The 24,491-nt window shown below is 44.7% G+C and overlaps 1 protein-coding gene across 1 annotated transcript in view; it reads right to left on the reverse strand.

Moving 5' to 3' along the window:
* LOC126176674 (transient receptor potential-gamma protein-like) overlaps positions 1-8,564 on the reverse strand; it is a 361,376-nt gene extending 352,812 nt beyond the window's left edge. Inside the window, 2 exon segments of the mRNA XM_049923834.1 lie at positions 1,408-1,642; positions 8,493-8,564. Of these exon segments, the coding sequence (XP_049779791.1) occupies positions 1,408-1,642; positions 8,493-8,564 (307 nt within the window).
* Positions 8,565-24,491: the final 15,927 nt, after the last annotated feature.

Below are 24,491 nucleotides of genomic sequence, written 5' to 3' on the forward strand. Positions count from 1 at the left end.
ACCTTGGCTGCCTGCATTCTGCAGTGCCCCATTGGATTTTGTGTTTCACATATGCCGTGCCATCTCTGTGCGTCGTCTGCTGCGTGCAGTGTCTGGCGCAGCTTAACTTAGCATCGCACTCTGTCGCCGATCGTTTCAGTCGCACGTCCTGCCCTCTGGGCAGTTTATGCGAGCAACAGGACAGAGAGCCTCCTAGCGGAGAACATAGGAACTACTTGCAACAACCTGCTCGCAAGAGAACGGACGATTTGTCTCGGAGCGGGTGACTGGTGGCCGTTCACCGCTTCCCCCACCCTCGGAACTCGCCCACTCAACGCTCACCCCACCGTTCTCGACTCTAGCCAGAGCGTTGAGCAAAGCAACTCAGGTGTCACTCTGGTCTCTGCCGTCTTAGCTCACACAGTAATACAGCTCGCAGCTCTACCTGCTCGACTCAGTGCTTCTGCATCGGAGTTCGTCTCCACTGGATATTGTTCTTCGTAGTAATACCGCTATGTATATTACATTATTATGTTATGTATACATCATTTATTTTTATTTTATTTTTATTTGCTTAAACTGATCAGATTAGGTTCCTGACGACTCCTCTTACTATAGGATTTTTATTATGGACACTCGAATTTACGCTTTAATTACGAGCGAACCGATAAACGTATCGCAAAATGTGATACACCAATATTTTCCTTGTTTTATTCTGTGTAAGGCTATATGCCACACTTTCGTCTTACAGTCAAATTTATATTTTTTTTCTTATTCTGGTACGGATTTTGCGATTTTAGGCGTCTTCGGAAGGAAACGTTCACTTTAAAAATATATGGCATGTGATGTATTTGTACGAGGTTAATGAAATTTTAATACATTATAGCCAAATATATTGTTAATGTAAATCTCAAGTTACAACATTTTCCGATCAACCAAAAAATCACGATAGTGCAAAACAAATCAATAATCAAAAACTTTGTCATATCGTGGAAATTTCAATAAACAATACAAAATTCTTACTCATTATCTGTGTTACTTCAAAATAGGATCAAATAAGATCAAAATACAGGTATAGTACTGGAATAAACCAAGTTTAAAGGGCAATGTGCCTTCCATTTATTTTCTATTGTAAATGAGTGGTGAGTCATGAAAAAGAGCTAATTCATTTCAGGGAGTGAACAGTTCTGATCCGATCTCTGAAAAGAACAGTCTTGCCCATCTCTACTGAGAACTAGTCAGCCACGTTCAAGCGGAACATAGGCGAGTGACTGTCAGTCGAAATATCGTCGCAACGTGTCCTCCACCCCGACAGCAATTCCGAACCTCGAAGGAATGTTCATTACGGCGGATTAGACTACTGTTATAGGGTGTGGATTGTACGAGACTTTCGGACTCTTGTCAAAATGTTTGTGGCGAGATACTTACAGAGGAAGGTGAAGTAGGAGGCGGAGTGGCAGATGAACTTGATGAAGGGCTTGCGCATCGTCTGGCCGAAGCGCGAGTGCGGCGCGACGACGTACATGAAGGAGAAGAGCGGGAAGAGGATGCCGATGCGCACGATCTCCAGCGCCTGCAGCACCATGTTCTTGCGCCGGAAGCCGGGCAGCCCCTCGTACCAGATGGACGCCAGCAGCTGCTGCACGTTCGGGTGCGCCACGAACTGCAACAGGGGCGCCACACCTACTGTCGCAGCAGGATCACCGTAAACCATTAAAATTTACATCATACATTCTAATGATCTTCTGTCCAAAGCAAAACCTGAACGGAGGTTCGCGTCCTCCCTCGGGCATGGCTGTGTGTGTTTTTCCTTAGGATAATCTAGCTTAAGTAGTGTGTAAGCTTAGGGACTGATGACCTTAGCAGTTAAGTGCCATAAGATTTCATACAACACACAAAACCTGAACGGCATTCACGACCGCGTCAGGTTTACGATCGAAGTGGAGACAGATGGTACGTTCGCCGAAAAAACCGATGTGCACCACCTCCGTATTGTGTACAGAAAACCCAGACCCACGGATCAGCATCTGCACGCTCCCAGCGGCACAAAAACGTGGAGTTCTGTCACTGTTCGGCCCCCAGCAAAATTCGACAGTTCGTGAGTACTGTCAAGGGTGACCTAGGGGTCAGAACGCCTGTCACGTACAAGATACCGCGTCAGTGTGGCTATGCTACTTCAGGCGAACAGTACGCACTGTGGAGCAACGCCACGCAGAAGACGAGAGTGCTACGCTATCCTGAAAAATCAGCCGTCGCAGAGCACGCTCTATAAAATCGACACCGGATTATGTTCGACGAAACAACTGTCACGATGAGGACGAAAGAACTTTGGTCGGAATTATAGAGAAAACAGTAAAAAAAACCAAATCCTAAATCACCAGTAAGGACGGTGATATGCAGCTCAGCACAGCCTGTAATGTGGCCGTCACTGGGTCGAAGTGGGTGTGGCAGATGTTACCATATCTGGCGAGGAAGTGCACGTCAGCGAGTTCACAGCCGGCAGTGGGGCTAAGCACACGATAGCACAGCACTCCTTTACCACTCGACAATGGCCAGTGAGAGCTCAGTCGAAAGCCCGTCGGATTTTAACCACCTCAGATGGCTGGAAGGCTGAAAAGATTTTAATAAAGAAAAGGAAACTAAATAAGGTACAGGACAACACAACTACACCTTTAAAAAACTTCAGTTCGAGGCGACCGTTAACTTTTCGAAATGGTAAGCAACAGCTGTGGCATCAAATATCGATACCACCCCAGGGGTGTCGTGAAGCTGGTAACGTGTGACTGTGACAGTGGTCAGGGGGGATCTGGCAGACCCAAAGGTCCGCACCTGCTGCGCCACACCTCCGGACCACGAGGGCCCTCTGCCGACATTCAGCGCACTCGCACACACAGCCTCTCGGCTACGATACTGTCGTCCGTGCCTATTAAAGCGACCCTCACCCTTGCTGACACTGTGATAGCTGGACAATGTTTCTTGCTGCATTATTTGTAACAAATATTTGTTCGCTCGGAAAAATACAAGTAAATCTTGTGTTTGCTGTGTTATCTCGTTCGCTAATCATTTCTGTTGCTATTAAACTTTCCTATGACGACAGTTGCCACTCCACTTTTGTAGCCCACATCTTCTTACCGTTGTGTACGAAGTCGTACACACTGACAGCAAATAGCGCCAGCAACTCCAGTCGAAATGTTTGGAGGGCTGGGCACTTGCAATAGAAGTCGGGTGGCAGCTGGGATAACCTTCCTAGTGGACTGCCATGGCGTCTCCACAGGGTGACATGCCTCCCAGAGGTGGGATCAGTGTGCAGAAGCGATTAAGGTGAGCCTGCTCCGACTGTGGAAAGGCGGGCAAGTGAGGTGCAGCAGGGCAGGGCTTCCTTTGCTCCCACTGGTCGCGCCGCGCGGCCCGGCACACGCCTGCAGCTGGCAGCTACGTGCCACCGACTCCTATAGTGCGCGTCATTGACGACGGCGGCCGAGTTTAGGTTCGTTCTGCGCATCTGACGTCACAAAACACAGTCAGCCAATGAACAGAGAATGACGTTGCCAGAGCTCGACTGCAGTGCAGAGCACGGACGAGTGTCTTCAGTTTTAGAAACGTTCAGTCATAAATAAAGTAATTGAACAAAAGCAATGTCTTGATAGCAGACTTTCTTTTATAGAAATTTGGAAAAGGATTCTTTATACCAATTGCTTCATATTCTATTAATTAATTAAACTAAACAAGCAATAAGCTTCCTCATTCACGCGATAGCAAGGAAAGGTGTTTGTTTCATTCTCACGAACCGTTTTTTCACAATAAAGAACAACGGTAATTGTTTATTTCCTATTGTACTTCGACGAAAAGTGAGTAATTCATAGTCATACCAACAGTGTTTGTCGGTATTTTGCGTGATATTTTAGAGTCCTCTAGGAGTTCCATTGAACAACGAGCTGCGACAGCATAATGGTTAAGGTGTCAGTCTGCTTTCGGCTGTGGTGGGGCGAGGACGTCCGCTGCGCCCCGCCGTGGGCCACCGTGAGCGCTTGCTTGTGTTTACCTTCTCACGCCGCGAGTTGTATTTGTTCCACGTTCAGTGCAACTATGGCACACACATGGCGTCACGATAAGATCAAAATTACTTTCCAACCAGATCATACGCGTCCTTGAGCCTATGAAATAGAACAGTTTATATGCGACGATCTATGTTTAGATCCGGCAACTGTCGTCGGCATACATTTTTCTATAACGGCGAGCGTGGTTTATGTTAAAATGACCAGTGCAGAGGTCTGCGCGACAGTGGTGTCTAAATACTCGAACTCACTCAGATTCAAACATTCTGACGGGCATATCGGTGCAGTGACGGTGGATCATGCAGGCATGGGCCTAAGGACTGTACGGGTTTTTGAACTCCCCTTAGAGGTCCCAGAGGAAGTTGTCAAGGACGCCTTCCGACCATATGGCAATGTCATCAGTCACGTTGCAGAAAAGTGGCAAACTTTCTCGACGTACAAGGTCTACAATGGTGTGCGCCAAATTAAACTTGAGCTCAAGGAACATTTGAACATCGGTGGCTGTCGTGCAATCATCATGTACGACGGTCAACCGCGTACCTGTTCCGGATGTGGGCAGGAAGGCCATGCTCGATCGAGCTGATTACAACGTAGAACTACGCAGACACCAGTGGGAGACTTCGTTTCCCCGACGGGGACGACAATCCTGCCCCACACGTACGCTCAGACGACGATGCGCACCGTAGTTGAGGACGACACGGGCGATCGGGCACATCCATCGACGTCAGAAGGACCAAGGGAGGAAGAGGAAGGACCCCAGATGCCAACCCACATGTCGCCTCCTCCGCAGCAACAACAGCAGCAACAGTCCCACGGAATCCAGACGCAACATAACAATCAGAACGAGATGGACGGGGACGCGAAAATTGCCCCGACCGCGGCTTTCCTATCGGAAGGTTATACGACGCTGAATTGCCTCCCACATTCGGATACAGGTCCACGTTCGAAAGCAACGTTCGCCTCGACGACGCAAGCGACGTCGGCGGACCCCTTCTGATGATTGCCTCCTACACACGGCCGGTCAAGAATCTCGTCAGACGGCAGACGGCATGGATGCTGCGCCTGCTGAGGATCTAAGTGGTGTAGACGGTTCACTTGCCCATACTACGAGTTCCCAGTTACTTCTTGCACCACAGATGGCGCTCCATCCACTTCTTCCAAAGACGACGTGCGTGAGAGAAATTTAGGTGCCGATCAGCTGCACAGCATCGTGTTGCACCCACTGTGGTCGGACGATGTTGAGGGATTTCCTGGAGATGGCACGGGTGACAGGGGAGGGGGTGGCATTGGGGATGCCACTCCTAGCGTGAAAGACTCATAATTTGTCACGGGTTCGGTCACATCTCTTGCGGTTATCCACGATTGCCGTGGCGTCTACCCTAGGTGAAGAGGCTAGGCAGCACACCTTTCGCCTTGCCACAGTCAATATCAACGCTATAAGGGCACCACACAAACTGACAATGCTACAACGCATGCTCGATGCGGCGGACATCGACGTGGCCCTCTTGTAGGAAGTATGTGTCGCTAGTTTCCCTGACTTCTACGGATATACCGCCCACATCTCCCACGCCTCTTCTACCGGTTGTGGTGTGGCTGTCCTGCTACGGGACGGTTTGGCGGCTACGGACGTATGTACTTACCGAGTGCCAGAGCCATGGCAGTAACTGTCAACGGTGTGCGACTCATCACTGTATATGCCCCTTCAGGATCAGGGAGACGGAGAGATCGGGCCCGCTTTTTTTCGGAAGATATTACGCCTCTATTTATGGGCTGCATAGACGATATGGTGATCGGAGGAGATTTTAACTGTACATTATCTCCGTCTGATCAGCAGCCACATCACGTCCCGTGTGCGGAATTGGAAATGCTAGTGCGTGACCTCCACCTGCTCGACACGTGGCGCCACATCCGTGGCCCAGCTCCTGGTTACACCCATTATACAAGTCATTCGTCAAGTCGGTTAGACAGGATTTACGTCACAAGCACCCTTTCGACGGCGACGAGAGGAGCAGAGCTCTGACCCACTGCATTCACCGAGCACACAGCCTATATTTGCACCGTTGCCCTCCAACCTGCACGTGTGTGGCGCAGTAGGCCCCCCTGGAAACTGAACGTCGCCCATCTGGACGAGCCGGCATGTAAAGGTGCTATCGAAGAGTCGTGGAACGCGTCCTTACAGCGTCGTGGTCGTTACCGATCGACCCTCAGTTGGTGGATTGAATGTGCGAAGCCTGCTCTTAGGCGCACCTTCATGGCTTACGGCCGGGAAGCGGCGGCATGGAGGAGGAGCACGGAAACTTTTATTACACCGTCCTACGGGAATGTCTTGCTATGGAGCCCTCACCTGACAAGCAGATCATAGTCAATCGCGCGAAAGCGCATCTCGTCTCCTTAGCACGTCATCATTTACAGGGCGCTGTTATACGGCCGTGTGCTGCAGACATGATACAATCAGAAAGACTATCTACGCACCACGTGCTCTGGTAACCGACATGATAAATGACGACGATCGACACGTGGTAGAACAAGCAGATATAGCAGAAGCCTTCTATGGGCATTACGCTCAACTTTATTCAGCAGTGCTCCCTGATATGGCGACGGTAGACACCGTTTCAGCACATGTCCACGGTACAGTTCCACCAGACATGGTACCGACTTTACTGGGAGAAGTGACAGAAGCTCGACGCCATTGGTAAAGGTGCTCCCCATAAATCACCAGGAATCGACGGACTACCATTAGAGTTCTATCGAGCCTTTAAACAACTGTTCGTACCGTGTTTGATTGAAATTTATCAGGAATTGATGTCCCCGGATATAACATTGCCTGCACCGTTCTTGGAAGGTCTGATTGTCCCCATCCATAAGTCGAAGGGACGGAATCATGTCCGCGATTATCGCCTCTTAACGTTATTGAACAGCGACTTCAAGATCTTTTCGAGGCTGCTATCAGAACGTATTCGCGGCACACTATTGCACGTCCTGTCCAGCGATCAGACGTCCTTGGGGGGACCCAACAACATCAGAACTGCGTTATGTCGTTACAGAGATCTCATCTCCCTTGCACGGGTGAGACGTTTGCCGGCAGCCCTGGCGTCTATCGACTTTAGCCAGGCTTTTGACCGTGTGGGCCACACTTTCCTCACGGCCGTTCTACGGCGCATGGAATACCCCGACCCCTTTATCACAGTGTTGACACGCCTTCTGCATGGTGCTACTTCTCGAGTTCTTGTTAATGGAAGACTGACGGCACCCATGCTGATGTGCCGATCAGCACGACAGGGACGTCCATTATCAACATTGTTATTTGCGTTGGCCTTAGAACCTTTGTTGTGTGGTCTCCGAGACAGGCTCACTGGGATACAGTTCGGCGGCTCCATCTATCGCTGCACCGCCTATGCGAATGATTTGATGATCGTCATACGTGGAGCTGACGATATGGCTGCGGCTTTGGACTCGATTGCAACCTACGGTACAGCTTCTGGTAGCCAAATCAACGTTGCCAAGTCCGTCGCCTTGAGCATCGGGATTGGGCTACCGCAGGAACACATTGCCCCCTTACGCTTCAGTGATACTGTACGCCGCTTGGGCTTAGATTTCATGAACGACATGCGACGCGCGACGACGCTCAATTATCGACGTCTTCTTCACCAAATAAGGGCCGGAATTGCAAATCAGCGCTTGCGATCCCTCAACATCGTTCAGCGGGCGTATTATGCCAATGTATACCTTGCGTCCCGCATACCGCATGTCGCCCAAACGCTACCCATTCCGAAACCCTTGGCTCGTAGCATTATGGCAGCGCTAGGTTAATTCGTCACCGCTGGTATGTTACTGAAGATCAGATACGTATCTCTTACCCTCCGCAAGGACAAAGGTGGTCTCGGCCTAGTTAACGTCCATGACAGGGCCGTTGCCCTCTATGTTAGCTCACATTTATGTCTGCTGCTCCGTTGTCCTACGAGCCTCACGAGTCTGCTCCTGACGGCGCTGCAACCTGCTTCACTAAGAGCTCCCGTGCCATTGCAGGACATCCCAGCGACCCTCTTTTATGTAGGACGTTTCTATTTAGAACAAAGTTATTGCAGTGTAGCGCTCGAGACACCGCGAATGGCCACAACTCAACGCCTGTATCACGACATGCTCTAACGCTGCCCACTAAATGTGGTCGAACTAAAATATCCTGACGTACGGTGGCGCGTGGTGTGGAAGACTGTACACGATGCCGTGCTTGAGTCCGATGTTGTTTCCAAATGGTACGTAGTCGTTAATGGGAAGCTGGTGACGCGAGAACGTCTCTACAATATCCACATGGCAGAATCTCCGATTTGTGTGGGTTTTAATACGGTAGATTCTGACGAGCACCGCCTCAGCTGTGGAGAGGCGGAACCGGTTTGGCACCTTGTGCGGCAGATGCTGGCTTATCTCTTGCGAGCTAGGCCGGAGCATATATCTGCACGCACGTTATTGTTTCCGAATGAGACATTTTACCCCACGAGTCGAACCAACTCTGTCACCTGGATACGTGGACATGCGGTCCATTACTTCTGTCGTGACGGACACAAGAATTTACTTGAATTCTGGCCCTATTTGCAAGAAAGACATCATGCTATTTCCGGGCGTACCAGATATCGACAACGCTTCGCAAACTACCTCTGGAGTGCCATTCACAGCCCGCCGTGTAGCTGGAATGTTCCAGGCAGTAGTAGATGAGGTCAGAACGAACTGCAAACGATCATATATTGAACAATCTTTATCAGTGGGCGCAGTCGCTGGGAAGCCTACCTACCAAGTGGTGGCTTTATTTTCATGTTATTTATGTGAAAATTACCGAACTGTCAGTTTAATAAGTCACGGCTGCAAAATACTAACGTGAATTCTGTACAGACGAATGGAAAAACTGGTAGAAGCCGACCTCGGGGAAGCTCAGTTTGGATTCCGTAGAAATATGGGAACACGTGAGGCAATACTGACCCTACGACTTATCTTAGAAGCTAGATTAAGAAAAGTCAAACCTACGTTTCTAGCATTTGTAGACTTGGAGAAAGCTTTTGACAATGTTGACTGGAATACTCTCTTTCAAATTCTGAAGGTGGCAGGGTAAAATATAGGGAGCGAAAGGCTATTTACAATTTGTACAGAAACCAGATGGCAGTTATAAGAGTCGAGGGATATGAAAGGGAAGCAGTGGTTGGGAAGGGAGTGAGACAGGGTTGTAGCCTCTCCCCGATGTTATTCAATCTGTATATTGAGCAAGCAGTAAAGGAAACAAAAGAAAATTCGGAGTAGGTATTAAAATCCATGGAGAAGAAATAAAAACTTTAAGGTTCGCCGATGACATTGTAATTCTGTCAGAGACAGCAAAGGAGTCGGAAGAGCAGTTGAACGGAATGGACAGTGTCTTGATAGGAGGATATAAGATGAACATCAACAAAAGCAAAACGAGGATAATGGAATGTAGTCGAATTAAGTCGGGTGATGCTAAGGGAATTAGATTAGGAAATGAGACACTTTAAGTAGTAAAGGAGTTCAGCTATTTGGGGAGCAAAGTAACTGATGATGGTCGAAGTAGAGAGGATATAAAACATACACTGGCAATGGCAAGGAAAGCGTTTATGAAGAAGAGATATCTGTTAACATCGAGTATAGATTTAAATGTCAGGAAGTCGTTTCTGAAAGTATTCGTATGGAGTGTAGCCATGTATGGAAGTGAAACATGGACAATAACTAGTTTGGACAAGAAGAGAATAGAAGCTTTAGAAATGTGGTGCTACAGAAGAATGCTGAAGATTAGATGGGCAGATCACGTAACTAATGAGGAAAGATTGAATAGAATTGGGGAGAAGAGGAGTTTGTGGCAGAACTTGACAAGAAGAAGGGATCAGCTGGTGGGACATGTTCTGAGGCATCAAGGGATCACCAATTTAGTATTGGAGGGCAGCGTGGAGGTTAAAAGTCGTAGAGGGAGACCAAGAGATGAATACACTAAACAGATTCAGAAGGATGTAGGCTGCAGTACGTATTGGGAGATGAAGAAGCTTGCACAGGATAGAGTAGCATCAAACCAGTCTCAGGACTGAAGACCACAACAGCATCTTCGGTAATGTCTTCATTCTGTTTTAGTTTTCCAGGCTTGATCAACTATGACTGTTCGCACATTGATATGTACATTAACAAAAAAAAAAAGATTAAAAAATGAAAAAAATAAAAATAAAAAAACAATAAAAAATAAAAAATACCTTCCGCACCCTACTAGAAATACGCTTGCCCCATTCCTTTCATCGAGTTTATGTGGGTTTATGCACACGCGTTAGTCCCGTATAGTGTAGTTTCTACACATATTCGATGGCGGGTGGTTACGGATAGTTAGGAAGGCAACGCCTGAAGAGGTAAGAGTTCATTTTTGTTTGGCAGGGACACAAGTGGCGGTGCTCCGTGGGATGGCTATGATTTTGTTTTATTTCTCTTGTTAGGAAAAAAAAAGAAAGGGGGTGTACGAGCAAAAAAAAAAAAAAAAAAAAAAAAAAAAAAAAAAAAAAAGAAGAGAAGGTGCCTGGCTGCTAAGTGAAAGGTTCTGAGTTCAAACCTTGTTCGGTGCTTAATATTTCCTTTATTTGAAAACAATATCGAATTGTCTTACTTCATGAATTTTATCGTTTGAATGTAATTTTTTGAAATTTCTAGTGCTTTGTCTCTTCATTATAGTCATAATAAGTTTTCGATTTTTCTAATTTTGTCGTCCAATATTACTTTTCACAGCAATTAAAAACAATTACAACAACAATATTCATATTATCTGTTTTGTTTGTATACCTTCTCTTCCGCAGTCGCTGTTTTACTATTCATATCGAGAGATATTCTTTTGCGACAGTATTAAAAGTATTATTTAGATAAGAATTTCGGCTCGTACGTTGCCGAGCTACTTGATTGTCTGACGCCATTCTTTGCTTCGCTGCTTTGGCAACATCACCGTATTCAGTGTTTTCGTCGACTGATCTATGTTTTGGCAAGTATTTGCTGTCCGTTGTGACAAACACAAATTGTTTGCGCCATGCGCCTCACTGACAGTATATTTTAGTTTCTATGTTTTATTACGTCCATAATTCAGTTTTGTGTACTTCGCCAACTTTGTTTTAATCAGAACTTTTTAGAAAAACGGGAAATGACTCTGGTATAAATAAAACTTTTATTACAGTCACGGAAGACGTAATATTTCTCAATATTACATACTAGAGTGCTGCAACGCTCTGTGTTTGACCGGTGACGGCTCGCCTGTTGACGGGGGGACCGAGCCGCTCGTGTCCGGCCCCATACGACTCGGCTCGGTCACGTACTCGCCCCATGTCTGATGTCCGGACTCCGGACACGCGGATAACCGAGCATGGCCGGTCACCGCTGACGTCTCAACTCGCCTCGCCCTGTCTCGCTGCACTGTACTGTGCTCAGCGCCGGCTTTAGGGTGGGGCGACTCGGGCGGTCGCCCTGGGCGCCGGGGCCCAAGGGGCGCCACGTACTAAACGCATGTAAAAAAAAATTACAATTTACAATCACCCATTTCGCGAAACTAAAATATTATTCAGTCTCATTCAACATACGTCGCTAATCTCACGAATGCGCGATGAATTCGGGGTACCAGAAGAGAAATCATGCTGAATGCAATCTTCGTATTGTCTGCAACCATCCATGTTTGACGCGGGCTAGCACGGGCTCTACCAAAGCGCCTCTCTTATTTGTTTCAAGAACTTCAACAAGGAAGAGCCCATGCAGCCGCACCATCTCTCGTTTACAACAGAAACTACCGGTCGCTCCAAATAAAAGAAAATACAGACTGTGAAATATACATTACATTATGATTTAATTAATATATATCGAATATTTGTGACTTAATGACTCATGTACATTAATTAATAGATCATGCAATGCGTGCACTGCATTCATAGAGAATTCTCCCCTAACTTACTGAAATAATACAGCGCCACACAATGTTTGTTAGACTGCATATGTTGGCAGCGCTACGATTTGCACCCGCATGTCAGTAATTGTCAGTAAGAGTCGGAGGCAGCGGTCATGTTTTCGTGACTGAATAATTGTGAGTGAAACGAGTGTCGTGACTGTGTCAACATTTTAATTTTCTGGTAGGTGCGAAAAACATTTTTATCTTTCAGTTCAGGTTTTTTTCTAGTTACGTCTACTGATAGGTGAATTTCTTTATTTGTTATAGGTCGAATATTGTGGTCGCGAAATAGAGCAGTGTCCAAGCAATAATTTGTCAAATTATTAAATCATGCCAGAAGAGAAGGAAATGATTAAAAAAAAAGCTTTCTGGTTCAGAAAATCGGAAAAGAAAAGCTGAAAAAGAAAAAGTTCTTGAAGAAACTAAAAAGCACATGAATATTTATAAGTACCTTAAAGGAAATTCTAAGGCAAATACTTCAGATATTGAATCAAAAGTCCATGTATCAGCAAATATTTCTTCACACTGTGAACAATTATACACAAAAAATATACAATCACCCATTGAAGGTGATCAAATTGACCAGCGCAGTACATGTTTGCATGAATCCTCTGATATTTCTCCAAGTCAAAATCAACACATGACATCTGTGGTCGATGAAAATATCAACGTTCTTGCAATAAAAGAATACAATGTTTCTGATGTAGGTACGTGGCCAAAAGTACTTAATGCTAGAGATATAGATCGCATTATAATATGTGGATCCTCACAAGTATGTCTAAATAACTTTCCAAAAGATGAAAATGGGCGTCATTTCTCTTCAACTCATTACACAAGAAAACTATCAAACGAAGAAACTATCAGACGACGGTGGCTAGTTTATTCTGTATCAAACGACAGTGTCTTTTGCTTTTGTTGTCGACTGTTTGATTTAAAGTCAACTACTAATTTGACTACCACTGTGGGTTTCAGAAATTGGAAACATTTAAGTGAAGCTCTGAAACTGCATGAAAATAGTCCTAACCACAAAAAAGCATTTACTCAATGGACTGAAGCTGAAATCAGGTTTACAGCTGGATTAACTATTGACAAGGAAGAACAAAAGCTAATTTCTAAAGAAAATTTACGATGGAGCAATGTGCTTCAAAGATTGATGCACATTACTTTGTATTTGGCTGAAAATAATATGGCATTCAGAGGGTTATCAGATAACTTATTTACCCCAAATAATGGAAAATTCTTAGGTCTTGTACAGTTATTGGCAAAGTTTGATCCAATCATGGAAGAGCACGTCAGACTGGCATTGAATGGTGATTTGGCTGACCATTATTGCGGCAAAAATATACAAAATGAATTAATAGAACTCATGGCATCACACGTTATGTCTACAATCGTATCCCGCATAAAGGGTTCAAAGTATTATGCAATCATAGCTGACTGTACTCCAGATATAAGCCACAAAGAACAACTTTCGATAACTTTAAGATGCGCCGACATAACAGAGGATGGCGTAAGTGTAAAAGAACATTTCATCTCATTTCTGCAAATAGATGATACAACCGGTGAAGGCCTCACAGAAAGCATTTTAAAAACATTGAGTGATCTTGACCTTAACATTAATGACGGCAGAGGACAGGGCTACGATAACGGCGCGAACATGAAGGGGAAAAATAAAGGCGTCCAGAACAGAATTAAGAAGTTAAATCCACTAGTTTTTTTTGTGCCATGTGGATGCCATAGTTATAATTTGGTATTGTGTGATGCGGCAAAATCATCAGTAAAATCCGTGACACTGTTCGGAATGTTACAAAAAATGTTTAATCTATTTGCTGGATCGGTAAATAGATGGAAAATTTTGACCGACCATTTGAAGATATACACCCTGAAAAATGTAAGTGACACACGCTGGGAAGCTCAAATTGATAGCGTCAAAGCGGTTCGTTATCAATTATGCGAAATGCATGACGCTTTGGTTTCCTTGGCCGATGCTACTGAACAAAGCGATGCTGCGGTGTCACACGAAGCGACAACACTAGGAGGACAATTAAAAGACTTCAGCTTCCTTCCTTAATAAAATTCTTCAGGGTATCAGACCGCATCGTCATAATTTAAAATGCGCCAACGTTTCGGCCAGCGTTGCAGCTAGCCTTCATCAGGGCCTTACGTTAAAACGTGCAGTGATGACAAAATCGAGCACAGCGCGAATATGGGGAGCACGTCTCTGTAGCAGCGCAAGGGTTAATGCGGCCCTGGTGGCTTTACTTCATAAGCTAAGCGCTCCCCCCTAAATGTAAGTTTGCGAACTTGCTATACTATGGCGCTGCTTCTCTTGGCGCGTGCGTCGTGTGCAACTGGCAACGCAGCAATCTCCCGCGTCTGGGCGGGCATGCGCGAACCGCCAACATACAAGAATTGTGGCAGCGAGTACGGCTGCGCTTGTGCTGGGCGGGCCAGGACGTCGGTTGCCTCTCCTCCCGCAAAGATACGCCTCCCTCCGCCGCCAGATACTGGCCGTTCACCATCCGATCAAAGGCGTCAGCGAACCTTAATATGGGCTGTGTTCGCCCTTTGGCTTTATGGCAGAAACCTGGAGGCTGGCGTCTGGAGAGAAACTGACATTTTATCACATCCCGAAGATGTTCCACTGGGTTGCGGTCAGGACTCAGAGAAACTACTCCATTTCGTGAATGTTCTTTTCCGCAGACCAAAGTTTCACAGATGCTGGTTGATGACAGCGTGCTTTGTCGTTTTAATACAGGTATCCCCCAAATTGTTGCTCTAATTTTGCACTCTTTATTGCCTATTAGCTAATAACTTTCTCTTGCATGTGACATAAAATTAAATATGGGAATCATGAAGGCAGTAAAGAGAGGAGACAAGCAAGACAGTACACATTTCTTCAATCCTCAGATCCCAGTTGTTTTCCTCTCTAATCTTGCGACAGTTTACAGTTCTGCGAAATAATCTAATTCTCTTCAATATTCGTCAAACGTTTAATACTCAAAACGGAGTTGATACGAATAGTACCCAACACTCGCGTGGTTTCTCGATTTGATGACGCCTATTTTGTCACCGTCTGCTAGATAAAACGATATACGCCTGTCTAATATTGCAGCACATGCCAAATAAGCGACATTATTTAGGAACCAGTGGTTATTTTTATCTACCTCATTTACAGAAATTACGTAACAGAATATAATTTACGAAGTACCAATATCAAATGCAAATTACACCTACTACAAGAAAAGTTTTATGTTAGGAATTAATTTTAAATTTCACTCATATGCTCCAGATTCTCAAGCGTGAGATCGAAAAGTGTAAGGTGACAGAATAAGTGAAGGTCAGATTCGCACCTTACATGAGGGTCTTATACATTGCAATGGGAAGGTGAATGACACCTAACTTAATTAGGTGGTAATGAGCAAATTTCCCTATCAGTATGTAATGCAAAAAGGGATGACACTCAATTGACGGTAATTAACACACAGTTCCTACAGGGTGTTTCAAAAATGACCGGTATATTTGAAACGGCAATAAAAACTAAACGAGCAGCGACAGAAATACACCGTTTGTTGCAATATGCTTGGGACAACAGTACATTTTCAGGCGGACAAACTTTCGAAATTACAGTAGTTACAATTTTCAACAACAGATGGCGGTGCAAGTGATGTGAAAGATATAGAAGACAACGCAGTCTGTGGGTGCGCCACTCTGTACGTCGTCTTTCCACTGTAAGCGTGTGCTGTTCACAACGTGCAAGTGTGCTGTGGACAACATGGTTTATTCCTTAGAACAGAGGATTTTTCTGGTGTTGGAATTCCACCGCCTAGAACACAGTGTTGTTGCAACAAGCCGAAGTTTTCAACGGAGGTTTAATGTAACCAAAGGTTACAATAAAGGATCTGTTTGAAAAATTTCAACGGACTGGGAACGTGACGGATGAACGTGCTGGAAAGGTAGGGCGACCGCGTACGGCAACCACAGAGGGCAACGCGCAGCTAGTGCAGCAGGTGATCCGACAGCGCCATCGGGTTTCCGTTCGCCGTGTTGCAGCTGTGGTCCAAATGACGCCAACGTCCACGTATCGTCTCATGCGCCAGAGTTTACACCTCTATCCCAACAAAATTCAAACGCGGCTACTCCTCAGCGCCGCTACCATTGCTGCACGAGAGACATTCGCTAACGATATAGTGCACAGGATTGATGACGGCGATATGCATGTGGGCATCATTTGGTTTACTGACGAAGCTTATTTTTACCTGGACGGCTTCGTCAATAAACAGAACTGGCGCATATGGGGAACCGAAAAGCCCCATGTTGCAGTCCCATCGTCCCTGCATCCTCAAAAAGTACTGGTTTGGGCCGCCATTTCTTCCAAAGGAATCATTGGCCCATTTTTCAGATCCGAAACGATTACTGCATCTCGCTATCTGGACATTCTTCGTTAATTTGTGGCGGTACAAACTGCCTTAGACGACACTGCGAATACCTCGTGGTTTATGCAAGATGGTGCCCGGCCACATCGCACGGCCGACGTCTTTAATTTCCTGAATGAATATTTCGATGATCGTGTAATTGCTTTGGGCTATCCGAAACATACAGGAGGCGGCGTGGATTGGCCTCCCTATTCGCCAGACATGAACCCCTGTGACTTCTTTCTGTGGGGACACTTGAAAGACCAGGTGTACCGCCAGAATCCAGAAACAATTGAACAGCTGAAGCAGTACATCTCATCTGCTTGTGAAGCCATTTCGCCAGACACGTTGTCAAAGGTTTCGGGTAATTTCATTCAGAGACTACGCCATATTATTGCTACGCATGGTGGATATGTGGAAAATAGCGTACTACAGAGTTTCCCAGACCGCAGCGCCATCTGTTGTTGACAATTGTAACTACTGCAATTTCGAAAGTTTGTCTGCCTGAAAATGTACTGTTGTCCCAAGCATATTGCAACAAACGGTGTATTTCTATCGCTTCTCGTTTAGTTTTTATTACCGTTTCAAATGTACCGGTCATTTTTGAAACACCCTGTATATAATGCATGTCTATGAGCAGAAGGTGCAACAAGCAGTGACAAGCGTTTTAGTTTGGAATTCAGAGGCCGAGAGCAGAGGAAAGGTTGCGCCATGGGAGATACAATGGAAACCATTGAAAGGGGCGTCCCGTGCCAGGTCAACGACCGACCACGTGCCTCAGTAGGGGAGAGCGAGTTAACAGGCCGCCTGAGGAAAGAAAGCTTCTAAAAATTGCGTTTCAAAATTCCAAATGGATACTAACAAGACCAGTGACGCATTTTCGATCATGTATCCAGTGAGTGGTACACACGTGTATGGATTTTGACGTCTGGCGTGGGCACAAAACGTACTAGCAAGGAGTAAAGAGATGAACTTTAGACTCAGTTTAATGGTAGGGCCCTTGCGATTGGTAGAGAGAGTCTCCACAAAATTAGAGGAACGCTCCTATTGGTCGAATAAAGCTGTGACACGAAGAATGAAAAAACCCAGGTGGGGAGACAGTTCGGCTATGAGAAAGACGAGACGGAAATTTTGAGGGGGACTCTTCTCTGAATTGGCGTCAAATGCAGAACGGAGCGCATAACGCCCTGTACAACGCAGGGAAGAAATTTGGGTGAACACTGCGTTCACAGGAGCTGACATCTAGCTAGAAATCAGCTGTAGCATCGTTTAGCTCCAACAGTGGAGCAACGAACCAACCAATTAGTTAATTGTTCTTGTGAGAACTGAGAGGGCATTATAATATGTACCATGGTCCAGCCATATTCTAAGACTAGGTACGAGTACATGTTTTCACACATAACGAGAAACATAGGGAGAGTTTACGCTGAAAAAAGTCAGCAAAGGTATCAATAAGTTTTTATAGTTCTTCTTGGTTCACCAGCTTGCGTCCACTGTAAACTCGAGCGACTTTGGGTAACCTTTTGCTCAATTTGTCACATAACTAACCATCCACCATAGACTTGAATTTCATTCTCAAAATAGTGCTGAACTTTGAACCGGACTCGGATGATATAGTGTAGTACTGGCCAACACCAAAACGAAAGCGTAAGAATAATTTTGTAATGAAACTTAATCAGTGTGGGTTTAGGCCTCTTAGAGGTTGTCAGGACCACATCTTTAGCTTACGGCAAATAATGGAGAAGTGTTATGAGTGGAACAGGGAATTGTATCTATGCTTTATAGATCTAGAAAAGGCATATGACCGGGTTCCTAGGAGGAAGTTATTGTCTGTTCTACAAGATTATGGAATAGGAGGCAAACTTTTGCAAGCAATTAAAGGTCTTTACATGGATAGTCAGGCAGCAGTTAGAGTTGACGGTAACTTGAGTTCATGGTTCAGAGTAGTTTCAGGGGTAAGACAAGGCTGCAACCTGTCTCCCCTGTTGTTCATATTATTTATGGATCATATGTTGGTAACAATAGACTGGCTGGGTGAGATTAAGATATGTGAACACAAAATAAGCAGTCTTGCATATGCGGATGACTTAGTTGTGATGGCAGATTCGATTGAAAGTTTCCAAAGTAATATTTCAGAGCTAGATCATAAATGTAAGGACTATGGTATGAAGATTAGCATCTCCAAAACGAAAGTAATGTCAGTGGGAAAGAAATATAAACGGATTGAGTGACAAATAGGAGGAACAAAGTTAGAACAGGTGGACGGTTTCAAGTACTTAGGATGCATATTCTCACAGGATGGCAACATAGTGAAAGAACTGGAAGCGAGATGTAGCAAAGCTAATGCAGTGAGCGCTCAGCTACGATCTACTCTCTTCTGCAAGAAGGAAGTCAGTACCAAGACTAAGTTATCTGTGCACCTTTCAATCTTTCGACCAACTTTGTTGTATGGGAGCGAAATTTGGGTGGATTCAGGTTACCTTATCAACAAGGTTGAGGTTACGGATATGAAAGTAGCTAGGATAATTGCAGGTACTAGTAGATGGGAACAATGGCAGGAGGGTGTCCACAATGAGGAAATCAAAGAAAAACTGGGAATAAACACTATAGATGTAGCAGTCAGGGCGAACAGGCTTAGATGGTGGGGTCATGTTACACGCATGGGAGAAGCAAGGTTACCCAAGAGACTCATGGATTCAGCAGTAGAGGGTAGGAGGAGTCGGGGCAGACCGAGGAGAAGGTGCCTGGATTCGGTTAAGAATGATTTTGAAGTAATAGGTTTAACATCAGAAGAGGCACCAATGTTAGCACTGAATAGGGGATCATGGAGGAACTGTATTAGGGGGGCTATGCTCAAGACTGAACGCTGAAAGGCATAATCACTCTTAAATGATGATGATGATGATGATGATGATGATGATGAAACTTCTAGTTAAACTTTAATATTGTCGTCTTTAGGATAATTTAACTCTCTGAGAGTTAATATTTAATATTGTTGTGTTTACGATTATTTCACTTTTTGATCTTGATGAGATGCGTTATCCTAAAAACTGTTTTAACACTGTCACATTCTAAACTGTGTAAAAGCGTGTACACAGTTGTCCTCAGCCATAGACTAAGAAAAACCGAATATATCACCATACAAATGGTGACCCTGCCAGGACGGCAATTGATCTGCCTGGATGGCATTTAGTCAAATTAGTAAAAAATAAAAAATCTTGAATTTTGAAAGAAACAATTTTTTTGTGTCGTTGTTTTGTGACGAGGTTATCCAATGTATGTAAATTTATAGTGTTCAGAATACAGTAAATGTGTGATCCGAAGTGCAGAAAAGTTGTATTAACAAGCAGAAAAATATTTGTCATTGTGTAGAAGTGGCTTGTGCATGACCTTGCTGGCGCGCGCCAAGTTATTCACGGCGTTGTTGAGTTGGGTTGAAATTCCACAAACAGTGAACGGCGTTGCTAATGATGTGTGAAAAACTTTCTATGATATTTTGGACTTTCTGTGATATTTTGGAAACGGGTAAGATGCTGACGAGATCGCAAGATCGCGCAATACGAGAAAGACAGAGGTTTGTGAGACGATTAGGGATGGCGGAAAAACTGTTTGCCTGAAACTATAGATCTTGACGGGATAGAGATTGATTTACAACAGTGCGAGCCACGGAACGGAACTTAGTGATAGTGCAGAGAGAATGGTGGCAGTTTATCGATTGGTATCACAGTCGGAGAATGCATAAAAACGAACTAATGACGAATCTAGTGGGTCAGAAATAGAGTCAGAGGACCAGCAACTTCGGTACGTTGAACCGAATATAGTAATTATGAACCAAACGGCACAGTATACAACAGAAACAATGAGTGTAAGCGCGTCTGCACTAATCACAGAAGTCGGTGAAACGCCACGTGAAAGACACGAACGGCAAAATTTTCATCAAATGGTGACAGGTGACGATGGCGAAAAGTCAGTGTGTCTGCAATATTAAAGAAACGGCGGATTTAAAAGTCAGAAACAGCAAATTTAAAATTGGAAACAAATGCAGGGTTAACGAATTTAAAAGCAGCAACAAGTGCAATGTTAAAAGCCTAAACGGCGAATTAAAAAAAAAGAGACAACTGCTGCATTAAATAGTCTCCAATTTGAAACTTACGCTGGGTTCGAAAAAGTCCGCGAAGTTCAGCAAAAACTACGAACAGAAGTCAATGAACAGTTTACTGAAATCCGGAGAGAGGCGAGAAACACACGCGAACTAATTCAATCGTTAATGGCTGACCAGAAAAAGATGCCTTCTGACGTTGACCAGGTGCAGGATGCAGGGTCTAACGTTAATCAAAGAGTAGATGAGTTAGCACGTAAGACGTCTAGTAAGGCGCAACAAATCGTGGGAGAGTCCAATGTCAGAAAACGTGTCACACGAGTCGCATTAAAGTGATTCGACACAAGCATTGAAAAGATAGTGTCGAAAAATTGGAAAGAGTAAAAAGACCTTCGTACAGAACTGAAACAGTGTATCGAGAATCATACAGAAAACAGTAGCGAAACAACGGAATCGGTGGTATCATCCGACATAGTGATGAACAGAAATCCAGAAATAAACAAGTCAGTTGTGCAGTCTTCCGTAGCAGTAGCAGAAACACGAAAACGTCATTAAATTCCAATCGTATATCCCCGACGAACCATGGACCTTACCGTTGGTGGGGAGGCTTGCGTGCCTCAGCGCTGCAGATAGCCATACCGTAGGTGCAACCACAACGGAGGGTATCTGTTGAGAGGCCAGACAAACGTGTGGTTCCTGAAGAGGGGCAGCAGCCTTTTCAGTAGTTGCAGGGGCAACAGTCTGGATGAATCACTGATCTGGCCTTGTAACACTTACCAAAACGGCCTTGCTGTGCGGGCACTGTGAACGGCTGAAAGCAAGGGGAAACTACAGCCGTCATTTTTCCCGAGGGCATGCAGCTTTACTGTATGATTAAATGATGATGGCGTCCTCTTGGGTAAAATATTCCGGAGGTAAAATAGTCCCCCATTCGGATCTCCGGGCGGGGACTACTCAAGAAGACGTCGTTATCAGGAGAAAGAAAACTGGCGTTCTGCGGATCGGAGCGTGGATCCCTTAATCGGGCAGGTAGGTTAGAAAATTTAAAAAGGGAAATGGATACGTTAAAGTTAGATATAGTGGGAATTAGTGAAGTTCGGTAACAGGAGGAACAAGACTTATGGTCAGGTGACTACAGGGCTATAAATACAAAATCAAATACGGATCATGCAGGAGTAGGTTTAATAATGAATAGGAAAATCTGAATTGGATTAAGGACGGAAAGAGGAAGCCGCCTGGTAGAATTTTGCACAGAGCATAACTTAATCATAACTAACACTTGGTCCAAGAATCATAAAAGAAGGTTGTATACATAGAAGAAGCCTGAAGATACTGGAAGGTCTCAGATAGATTATATAGGTAAGACAGAGATTCAGGAACCAGGTTTTAAATTTTAAGACATTTCCAGGGGCAGATGTGGACTCTTACGACAATCTATTGGTTATGAACTGTAAATTAAAACTGAAGAAGCTGCAAAAAGGTGGGAATTTGAGGAGATGGGACCTGCATAAACTTAAAGAACCAGAGGTAGTAGAGAGTTTCAGGGAGAGCATAAGGGGACAATTGACAGGAATGGGGGAAAGAAATACAGTAGAAGAAGAGTGGGTAGCTTTGAGGGATGAAGTAGTGACGGCAGCAGAGGATCAAGTAGTTAAAAAGACGAGGTCTAGTAGAAATATTTGGATAACAGAAGAAATATTGAATTTAATTTATGAAAGGAGAAAATATAAAAATGCAGTAAATGAAGCAGGCAAAAAGGAATACAAACGTCTCAAAAAGGAAGTGCGAAGTGCGAAGTGGCTGAGCAGGGATGCCTAGAGGTCAAATGTAAGGATGTAGAGGCTTATCTCACTAGGGGTAAGATAGATACTGCCTACAGGAAAATTAAAGAGACCTTTGGAGAAAAGAGAGCCACTTGTATGAATATCCATGAATATCAAGAGCTCAGATGGAAACCCAGTTCTAAGCAAAGAAGGGAAAGCAGAAAGGTGGAAGGTGTATATAGAGGGTCTATACAAGGGCGATGTACTTGAGGACAATATTATGGAAATGGAAGAGGATGTAGATGAAGATGAAATAGGAGATATGATACTGCGTGAAGAATTTGACAGAGCACTGAAAGACCTGAGTCGGAACAAGGCCCCCGGAGTAGACAACATTCCATTGGAACTGCTGACGGCCTTGGAAGAGCCAGTCCTGTTAAAACTCTACCATCTGGTGAGCAAGATGTATGAGACAGGCGAAATTCCCTCAGACTTCAAGAAGAATATAATAATTCCAATCCCAAAGAAAGCAGGTGTTGACAGATGTGAAAATTACCGAACTATCAGTTTAATAAGCCACGGCTACAAAATACTAACACGAATTCTTTACAGACGAATGGAAAAACTGGTAGAAGCCGACCGCGGGGGAAGATCAGTTTGGATTCCGTAGAAATGTTGGAACACGTGAGGCAATACTGACCCTACAACTTTTCTTAGAAAATAGATTAAGGAAAGGTAAACCTACGTTTCTAGCATTTGTAGACTTAGAGAAAGCTTTTGACAATGTTGACTGGAATACTCTCTTTCAAATTCTGAAGGTGGCAGGGTAAAATACAGGGAGCGACACGCTATTTACAATTTGTACAGAAACCAGATGGCAGTTATAAGAGTCGAGGGACATGAAAGGGAAGCAGTGGTTGGGAAGGGAGTGAAACAGGGTTGTAGCCTCTCCCCGATGTTATTCAACCTGTATACTTAGCAAACAGTAAAGGAAGCAAAAGAAAAATTCGGAGTAGGTATTAAAATCCATGGAGAAGAAATAAAAACTTCGAGGTTCACCGATGACATTTTAATTCTGTCAGGGACAGCAAAAGGACTTGGAAGAGCAGTTGAAGGGAATGGATAGTGTCTTGAAAGGAGGATATAAGATGAACATCAACAAAAGCAAAACGAGGATAATGGATGCAGTCGAATTAAGTCGGGTTATGCTGAGGAATTAGATTAGGAAATGAGACACTTAAAGTAGTAAAGGAGTTTTGCTATTTGGGGAGCAAAGTAACTGATGATGGTCGAAGCAGGGAGGATATAAAATGTAGACTGGCAATGGCAAGGAAAGCGTTTCTGAAGAAGAGAAATTTGTTAACATCGAGTATAGATTTAAGTGTCAGGAAGTCGTTTCTGAAAGTATTTGTATGGAGAGTAGCCATGTGTAGAAGTGAAACGTGGACGATAAATAGATTGGACGAGAAGAGAATAGAAGCTTTCGAAATGTAGTTCTACAGAAGAATGGTGAAGATTAGATGGGTAGAGCACATAACTAATGAGGAGGTACTGAATAGGATTGGGGAGAAGAGGAGTTTGTGGCACAACTTGACAAGACGAAGGGACCGGTTGGTAGGACATGTTCTGAGGCATCAAGGGATCACCAATTTAGTATTTGAGGGCAGCATGGAGGGTAAAAAGCGTAAAGGGTCACCAAGAGATGAATACACTAATCAGATTCAGAAGGATGTAAGTTGCAGTAGGTACTGGGAGATGAAGAAGCTTGCACAGGATAGAGTAGCATGGAGAGCTGCATCAAACCAGTCTCTTGGACTGAAGACCACAACAACAAAATATCCACAAGAAGTTGCATCAATAATTAGGGAAGCGAAACAAAAGCAAATGGGAAAAGAACAGCTAACATACGTGAGCGCAGCAGGTGATGTGCGGTCACAGCAGACAAGGGAGCGAGAAACGGTAAAAGCGCACATTCCAACACAGCGGCAGCCGACCTTCCGAACGTACGAAAGTGACGTGAGAACAGAGAAACTTGCGGCGATACATGTAGCCTACCAATTGTGCAGCTTACAGCACAACAGGTTATAGACCCAAAGACAATATGAATCCAATAGAAAGGCAATCCCGGGTTCCCGGGTTCGATTCCCGGCGGGGTCAGGGATTTTCCCTGCTTCGTGATGACTGGGAGTTGTGTGATGTCCTTAGGTTAGTTAGGTTTAAGTAGTTCTA

This window comes from Schistocerca cancellata, chromosome 3, assembly GCF_023864275.1.
Source record: "Schistocerca cancellata isolate TAMUIC-IGC-003103 chromosome 3, iqSchCanc2.1, whole genome shotgun sequence".
In the NCBI taxonomy this organism is placed as follows: domain Eukaryota; kingdom Metazoa; phylum Arthropoda; class Insecta; order Orthoptera; family Acrididae; genus Schistocerca; species Schistocerca cancellata.